Below are 8876 nucleotides of genomic sequence, written 5' to 3'. Positions count from 1 at the left end.
TACCAAGAAAAAGTAGCCTCCATCAGACATGAGGATATCGTGTGCTGTAAATATTGTTTATTGACCACACCCATATGGTTAATCCAATCATAGACAGACTCAGTTGCATACAGTCCAATTCCATCCTAGTTTTTACACAGAACATTCCAAGTTTAGTTAATTATTCAAACTGGTAAATTTTTCCATCCAAGGAAGCATTATGCTTCATGATGCTGACTGCAACATTCACTCCTGGACACGCTTGTAGCGACAGTGGATGGGAAAACTCCTGTAACAGGAAGAACCAAAGCAGCCATCTGCAAAAACCAACTGGGGCTTTGACAAGACAAAGCATGTACACAATTACAGACAAACTGATCCAGGAGTGCCTTCAATGACACTCTCAATGCTACCTGTACAGAGTGAGAACGCAACCTGGTTTATATGAAAAACAACATGGTCAAGTGTGAAAGTTTCAAAATGCTTTATTTAAGCCATTCTAAATATGATATGGAATGGATATAAAACATTACCAACTCATCTGCAACAGCATTTCAAATAAAACCGTTGGGATAGTTGATGAAGATTGCAACTATGACACAAACATGACTGGCTGTTTCACCAGAATGATGGAATGAATCCTGATCTGCTTGTATTAAATTCAACTTATTTACAAATACATGCAAATACAACACAGTCGATAGAAAAGGTAATAAAACTAGATATACGTAGCAATCTTTCAGTATAAATAATGATCATTATAAATATATTTTTTTGCATATAAATAGCTCCATCCCCCTTAAAATGATCATGGACACCAATCCAGTTGGTGTGAACTGAATGTTCCAAAGGTATTCCAGGACTCCGCTTCTGAAAATCCCTGGGTTGCTGCAGCTGTTTCAGTTAGCAGCTGTCTGTCTCACACACAACCATATCTGAGATAAGTGGTGTTAACAGGTGATGTGTGTGTGCGTTTCTTGTCAAAGCTAGAGTTTATTGGCAGCGTCAGAAAAGAGGTTGCAGCAGGAGGAACTGGACTGGTACAAACACTCTGGAAACAGGCTGCTGTGTTGCTGAGTCGTGTCATCACTTCTGCAGAATAAACTGGTCAATGAACTCGTTCTGCTCGGATTCTACTTTAGACAGGGCTTCATACTCAATACGGTACCTGAAACAAGAACATGACTCACTCACAAAAAAAACAAAACAGATTGAAGTCAAACAGCATCAGCTTGTGGAACTGGGTTTAGTCAATGCTATTTCTCATAGTACTTGATTTTTGCTTTCTTGTCTCATAAATGCTTAGATCATTAAACTAATATACTAATGTAGACAAAAAACCTAATTCAATATAGGAAGCAGTTTTATATGATACTTGTTAAATTATAAATTAAGAAAATTTTTTAAGAATACTAGCTCCAATATTCCTTGCCACACCCAACCCTGATTACTGCTTTACTTGTAGAAACATAAAAAAACATAAAATCTCCTAAAGAAGAAGAACAACAAGAAGAAGCTCATAAAGCTTAAGATCGTTAGACTTCAGCAGTCCGCAGTGGGAAATATCCACAAATATAGAAAATGTGGAATGTGGAACCGTAGCCTCCGGAGAAAGGGCTGGTCAACCAATATTACTTCAGAAAGATATCAGAAACTCATCCAAGAGCTCACAAAAGAATGCAGAGTTATATCTAAAGAAGCACAGCACTCACTGACCTCAGTTCAAGCCAGAGTTTATGATTAAACAGCATGAAGGAGACCAGACCAATCTGGCCTTTATGGGAGACTTTGAGGACCAAAACCAAACAAAACATGAAGATCCGACTCACATTTCCAAAAAATATCCACTATTGGAGTTTGGGGGAAATTACTTTTTCACACAGGCGAAGCTTGTATTCTCTATTTACTCTAGTTACCTGTGCTAGATATTAAAAGTTGTTTTATTCATGTGTAACAAGAAAGCAAAACCAGGATAACTTTTTTAAAAACAAAGCCTTTTCCACAACAGTGTGTGATGATCAGCTTAAAACCATCCTTAGGACTGATAAACCGTATTTAATTTTCTCTTCGAATATTGTCTTGAAACTCCCATCACTTCTTCCTCTTACCTCTCCAGTTGCATTTTCTTTTCCGCTATTAGAGCCTGAAGCTGCTGCTGCTGCGCCTCTCGTTGCTTTGCCACAGACTTCAGCAGGTTTCTGGCTCCAATTGCCTGAAGAACAGAAAAATATATTTTATTTTAATTCTCATTGTCAAATCGAAACATTTAGTCAATTATACCTGTTATGGTTCCTTACAAAAGTATTGCCCCCTTTTGAAATATTTCACAGTTTTTCTCATTAAAAGTCTGCACCTTTCAAAAAGATCATGATTTCTATGCAGGACAATGCTCCATCGAGCACCCTAGCCAGTAAAGGCCTTAATGATGAAAGAATAATGCAGTGGCCCCCTTTCTCATCAGACCTAAGTCCCATTGAGAACTTGTGGGCCCTTCTTAAACAGGAGATTTAGATGAAGGAAAACAGTTCACATCTCTGAATAGTGTCTGGTAGGCTGTGGGTGCTGCTGCACAAAAAGTTGATTGTCAACAGATCCATGAATATACTGACAGACTCCATGAATATTATTTAAAAAGAAGGGTGGCTATATTGGTCACTGATATATTTTTTAAAAGTCAGAAATGTTTGTCAAATTTGAGTTGTTTGTTTATTATTCTCACTAAAGCGGATGATAATAAAGAAGTGAGATGGAAAAGTTTTCAGTTTTATTTCAATTGCAGAATAATTCTGTACACTAATAGTTGCATAATAATTGTGCACACATAGATGTGTTCCTAAGAAAGCCAAAATCTCACTTTTATTTTCTTAAATATTCAGGTTTGAGAAGTTATTAACATTTTGGATTGACTGTAGTTGTTCAACAATAAAATGAATCCTCAAAACTACAACTTGTGTAATATGCACACAGTGTATGTACCCTGGAGGATTTTTTTGGCCAATTTTTAGAGAATATGAAAGATAAAAACAAATTTCTCTCAGGATTAGTGGTTGAGTGAAGCTATTAATTGTCAAACATCTGTGTTTACTCTTTTTAAATTACAATGACAACAGAAACTATCCAAATGGCACTAATCAAAAGTAGAGGTGTGCCGATCAATTGGCCACCGATCATAATCGGACGATTTCCATGAAAAAGTGTAGGATCGGTGATCGCCGATCGCTGTCTCTTGTTGCCAATCACCAAAACCGATCACGTTTATCTCAGTTCGCAGCCTGTCAGTGCTGCCATCTCCTCTTTCCTTCATACTGCGTGAGCACACGGCAACAAATCCTGTCATGTGGAACTATAACACTCTGAGAGTGAATGGGGACGTTTGTGTGTTGCAGTGGAAAATTACCTTGGAGTGAAGCACATCAAAATGCATCTTTCTACATCTGACTCACCCTCATTTTTTCAGTTTCTGCTTCTTTTGCCAGTTCATCAACCATCTCGATTAGACCACCAACAATCTTCTGAAACTGCCCGATTTCTGCACAGACACATATTTGGATATCCCATTAGCTCTGTTATGTTGGAAAGAGAGAAGCATGAATGGAATCAACAGACTTAAAATCAGAGAACAAAAAGGATTGCATGCTTACTGTTCACAAACTCTTTGCACTCCTCCTTTAACTCTGAAGTCTTCTGGCTGACATCAGGCTCAAGAACCCGCAGCTTGTTGAGCTCATCAAAATAGAAGCCCGCCTCGGCTAACGGGTCCTTTGCCATGGCTGCAGGACATGCCACACGACACAACCAGAATGAGGAGTGAAAAAGAGAAACGCACTGTTTGCATAGAGAACAAACAGAAATGGCATTGCTATCGCTTTTTAGCCTTTACATCGTTTTAGATGGGGTCTTGTGTAGTAACTACATCCTGAACTGGCTACCAAAGAAATTGAAACCGCACTGCTTTATTTTCAAACACAAATTAAACATTTCTCCCAGCTGAGGTGGTTCACAACTGTCCCGGTCAGGGAATGCTCCATTTACATGAATCTTAATGTTTCACTAATTTCAGATTGCGTTCATGTGCCTCCTTTCGCTTAAACTGATACAGAAATCTTTTCATATTTAGAACCAACTGCTTCTAATCAAGCCTTCACAGTTCTCCTTCCCCTCTTTGCTAGAACTTCTTAGCTAGTTCGCTAGCTAGCTACATTAAGCTAACCGTGTCCAGTTGGGACAGAACTCGGAGCAAAATACCTTTCTTAAAACATATTTGAGTTCATTCGGTAGTTTAACTAAATTAGTCGTTAGCTACCAGCATAGTGGACGTATTTCTGCGTATTTTACCTGTTTGCACCTTTATTGCTGCGGGCGATTGGTTTTTCTATGTTGTGATGTGGCAGGACAACTAGTCCAGCAGATAAGCTCCTCCTCCTGCCGCTGCCTAGGAAACCAAACACTTAGTGAAAGCCAATAATAACTAGCTGAAGCTAGGGCCGCAGCTAGACCCTTGTCGGTGAAATGAGCAGAAGTAAATGTACTTCCTGTTACTTCACAAAGTTAACGACGATAAAGGAAACCGATAACTAATTAGGCTGCTGTTCTGAAATACAGATAGTCACATATTCTGGCAGCTGTGTTGCCACCCCATTTCTCATGTTTTGTTCAGGTATGAATATATCTACGTTCATATTCCTGATAAGAAGTCTAGCTTCAAAATCAAACACAGCTGGGGCATAAGAAATTATTCTTGATTATTTTTGGAGGAGATTTTCATAAAAGTTGTTCCTTTACACTCTCGCCACCTGTTGGTTCAGTTTATTAGTTCTATTCATTTTTATTAGTTTATTAAGAGCGTTCATTGTTTTCCAAAGCACCAAATTCCTCCAGACATAATTTGTTTCACATACTGTTTCAGCTACAAAGTAAATGGTTTATGATGATGATAAATATATAGTGCATATTATTATATATAATTATAATATTAATTTATTTGGATTCATGGACATGTAAGTACAGCATAAAGATATTTAATATTTAGCTAAATGACCACTGAGAGCCAACATAAGACAGAAAACTCTTATTTTGCAAAGCAGAAGTCAAGAACCTGAGCAGGGAACGTAGAATGTATGAATAATGGAACATTATTAAAGCACAGTGTTAATTTACAGTTTTCTTTGGAAACGTTCTGCTGTTCCTGGAAACAACCAAAACAGGATGTTTTAAGCCAGGTACAACACAGAAGCAGCCAAAGAGAGTAATAATACTCAGGTCTACCTTGAGTATTTTAGGTCTTATAGTTATGGGCAGTTTAGCAATTACATATTTTAAAAAGATACGTTTATAAAACGGTTTTGTTTGTTCTATTTAATAGGATTCCCAAAACTCCAGTCCAGTAGATGGCAGTAAAGTACCTATACGTTGAGTTCTAGCCGCCATAAAAATAACAACAGAAGAAGTCCGGAGCAGCCCACCATAGACATAATATAAGAATAGACGCCTCATGGACCGCTCTGGCCTATTGTCGCTGACGAGATTTAGGGCGGCCATCTTGGAGCGGTCCACCACTCCACTAAGCGTTATGAATTTTAGCAGGCACATTGAGGTATCAGCGCATTTAATCGATCATAACACACTTTTTTGTTACTGGAAACCTTATTCAAACATCTATCAAAGCTACATTTATAAGCAATTGTATTTTTAAGTATGTTTTTAATACATAGTTCACCATATTTAAATATGCTTAGTGGCTATAACTAGAATAGGAATGGAATATTCTGATATTGATGTATGATGAGCATTTTACAAAGCACACAGCTGTTCATAATTTATTTATTGAATAAATTATTTAGTAATATCAATACATATTTCTATAACTATACAAACACAAATAAATAATGATTAATACTGAATAATATATATTGGATACATGTTTATACGTACAATGTTGAGAAAAGTCGAGCTCATCCCACTTCCCCATGCTGGAGATTTTAGTTTAATAGTAACAAAAAATAAAGTTACCTTTAAAACTGATTACACAGGTGACATCAAGACCCAACAGTAGAGTCAGACGATAATAAAATTAATCTGGTTGTATGTATTGTTATTGTGTCCTGCAAACTTTGCTTTAATTCTACTTTTTTTCTATTTAATCATAAAAAATCATAGTCAGGCAGAAAGAGTGTCATGGAACAGGAAGAGCAGGTTTCCTGAAGAAAGAGGAAGTAAGTTTTCAGCCTGCATGTGTATAAAAATAGTTCAGAGTACTCCTTATTTCAAAGCATTAAAGGTTTAAAGAATAAAATCTAAACATTTTGAGTAATTGGATAAAACCCAGAGTAAAAATACTTAAATTAATAATAATAACTTAATAATTATTATTGTCCTGCGCCGGAGCAGCCAATGCAGGGTCTACTCTTATAGTATGTCTATGACCGTTGGCTGCATAGACATAATATAAGAGTAGACCCCGCACTGGCTGCTCCAGCTCAGGAAATACGGTGACCATCTTGGAGCGGTCGTCCCTCTTACTTTGCTCAACCAAAACAGCAGAAGATGCCTCAGCACTGAGGGATATTGTTGTTCGGATCGATGGACTATTGATGTGAGGGCTCCACGGATAACATTTCACAAGTAAGATGGACATATCATTGTGTATATTTTGTGATTAGGATATTACTTTACTGTATTTACGTCCACCAATGAGATACCAGCTAATATTATAAAACTTATATTATGTGTTATAACATTCACCAGCAGGTGGTAAAGACTATTATTTATATGTAATTCTTTCACTCTTTCAAAAGTAAGATACATCCCAAATCTTTCGTCTTTGTTTTGAAGGTTTCATAAAGACACAATGTGAGGAAGAAGTGGAAAATATTTTTAAAGAGAGACAGATTCACTGCAGCACGGATGAATATCGCATCGGATTTTGGACTCAAGCTCAGCTGCTGAATCACTCTGAAGCTGGAACTTGTCAGCTGAAAAACATATATACATATATATATATATATATATATATATATATATATATATATATATATATATATATGTATATAATTAATCATTATTTATTTGTTTGTATAGTTATATAAATATGTATTGATATTACTAAATAATTTATTTTATAAATTATGAACTGCTGCGTGCTTTGTAATATGCTCATCATACATCAATATCAGAATATTCCATTCCTATTGTTATAGCCACTAAGCATATTTAAATACACTTAACTATGCATCAATACAATTAAAAATACTTTAAAAAAACAATTGTTTATAAATGTAGCTTTGATAGATGTTTGAATATGGTTTCCAGTAACAAAAAAGCGTGTTATGATCGATTAAATCCGCTGATACGTCATTGCGCCTGCTAAACACATAACGCTGAGTGGAGTGGAGGACCGCTCCAAGATGGCCGCCCTAAATCTCGTCAGCGACAATAGGCGAGAGCGGTCCACGAGGCGTCTATTCTTATATTATGTCTATGATTATATGTCTATAATTGCCAATGCGGGGTCTACTCTTATATTATGTCTATGTGAAATAGAGCCCCATAGACATCAATACGTAGACGCCTCACGGAATGGGTCGGCCCGTTGCTGTGATACGTAACAGCGTCTGCCATATTGAATGTGGAATATGTGCCAGTAAGGTAATACAAGTGAATAGACCGAACTTTATAAAGTGCCGTTTTACAAACCATTTTAAGTTAATACCTGCCATTGACACATTTTCTCACACAAATTAATATATTTGCCAATCAAATTACTAAAGACAGCGTTTCTAACATTTGATGTGATTGTTTTGGGGCATTTCTGAATAAAGAGCACAATGTTTTTGTTTGATAGAAATTATTCTGACAATTTTTATATTGACATTGGTGAACAGACACTTTTACAGTGTTTTATTAAAGAATATATCCATAATTGCTATAATAATATTCCATAATTTAATGTACATTTAACATTTCAAGACAACAAATAATTTTCCTCTATTTATTTTTATACGTTATTGAGAAATGACTTTTGATTTATAAAATCAGTCATTGTTAAACATTAAACTACATATTTTTCTTACTTTTTTCCAGAGAATAAATATTTATTACAGTGTCAACTCTGCTATTGACACCAAAGAGTGAAAATAATCCTAACAGAGTAAATTATTTTTATTTCATTACATAAGCTACATTAATACACTAATACTTCAGATTGAGATATTTAAAAATACACAAAAAGTGAAAGAATAAAACATTTATTATACTGGGAATACTGGTCACAGGCTTCAGTCCACACTGGGAGATCTCCAATGACTTCGGAAACGTCCTGGTTCACAGGCTAAAGCCAAGAATAAAAGAGAAATTATCCAAAAGTGTAATAGAAAATACATACGATCTATTTTTTGTATATGTTTTTTTCACATTCAGAAAAAGGCATTTTCAGCATGTTGGGCTCTGACTCGTAGTATCTTTATTGCAAAATACCGACATGGTGAAGCTGAGCTGGGAAACAGACTGAAGAACAGCAGCTCCAGCTCTGATCCTGACTGATCTTTCCTCACAAAATCCTCTGGTTTTTAATTAACTTCTCCTCTAACAGCGGTTTCTCATCAGCTCTCTCTCATTCGAAAACAGTATGAAAACGTTAGCTGCTATGCTAACAATCAGCGGTTATTTCGGGCCAATTTAGCTGCATAGGAAATATTTTTCCGGTTGTTTAGAAGCGAATTTCTGGTTGCAAAGTCAAGTAATTCTGATCTTTCATCCTTACCTGGGGAAGGTAATCCTAATGAATCCAGATTGTTTCGTAAAACGGTTGAAACAAGTCCACATAGCACAGAACTTAAGGAGCTCCGATCGCCCTGCTGCAACATAGAAGATCGCGGACGCTTTTACGTACGACTCAGCGC

General features: G+C 36.3%; 1 protein-coding gene across 2 annotated transcripts; it reads right to left on the bottom strand.

Annotated features, from left to right (window-relative positions):
- Window positions 1-446: 446 nt before the first annotated feature.
- On the bottom strand, window positions 447-8862 carry ift20 (intraflagellar transport 20 homolog (Chlamydomonas)). Of its 2 annotated transcripts, none has more exons than XM_017308382.2 (7): window positions 8738-8862; window positions 8232-8305; window positions 4315-4411; window positions 3621-3749; window positions 3423-3508; window positions 2088-2191; window positions 447-1168 (listed from the first exon to the last, which is right to left on the bottom strand). In XM_017308382.2, exons 4-7 carry the CDS (start codon window positions 3745-3747, stop codon window positions 1066-1068), a joined length of 420 nt encoding a protein of 139 aa, XP_017163871.1. In that variant the 5' UTR covers window positions 3748-3749; window positions 4315-4411; window positions 8232-8305; window positions 8738-8862; the 3' UTR covers window positions 447-1065. The 2 variants fall into 2 exon arrangements, with proteins under 2 accessions (XP_017163871.1, XP_008423454.1); XM_008425232.2 differs by having other exon boundaries at window positions 447-1147; window positions 8738-8858.
- Window positions 8863-8876: the final 14 nt, after the last annotated feature.

This window comes from Poecilia reticulata, chromosome 13 (assembly GCF_904066995.2).
Source record: "Poecilia reticulata chromosome 13, P_reticulata-male-v2, whole genome shotgun sequence".
Classification (NCBI taxonomy): Eukaryota; Metazoa; Chordata; class Actinopteri; order Cyprinodontiformes; family Poeciliidae; genus Poecilia; species Poecilia reticulata.
This window is presented reverse-complemented; position numbering and strand designations above follow the sequence as displayed.

Excerpts from the sequence above, each read along its gene's own strand:
- ift20 (XM_017308382.2), bottom strand. The coding sequence starts at position 3,747 with ATGGCAAAGGACCCGTTAGCCGAGGCGGGCTTCTATTTTGATGAGCTC. Across the intron at positions 3,509-3,620 it reads GTGCAAAGAGTTTGTGAACA|AAATCGGGCAGTTTCAGAAG; the intron begins GTAAGCATGCAA and ends GTGTCTGTGCAG. Across the intron at positions 2,192-3,422 it reads CAGAAACTGAAAAAATGAGG|GCAATTGGAGCCAGAAACCT; the intron begins GTGAGTCAGATG and ends TCTGTTCTTCAG.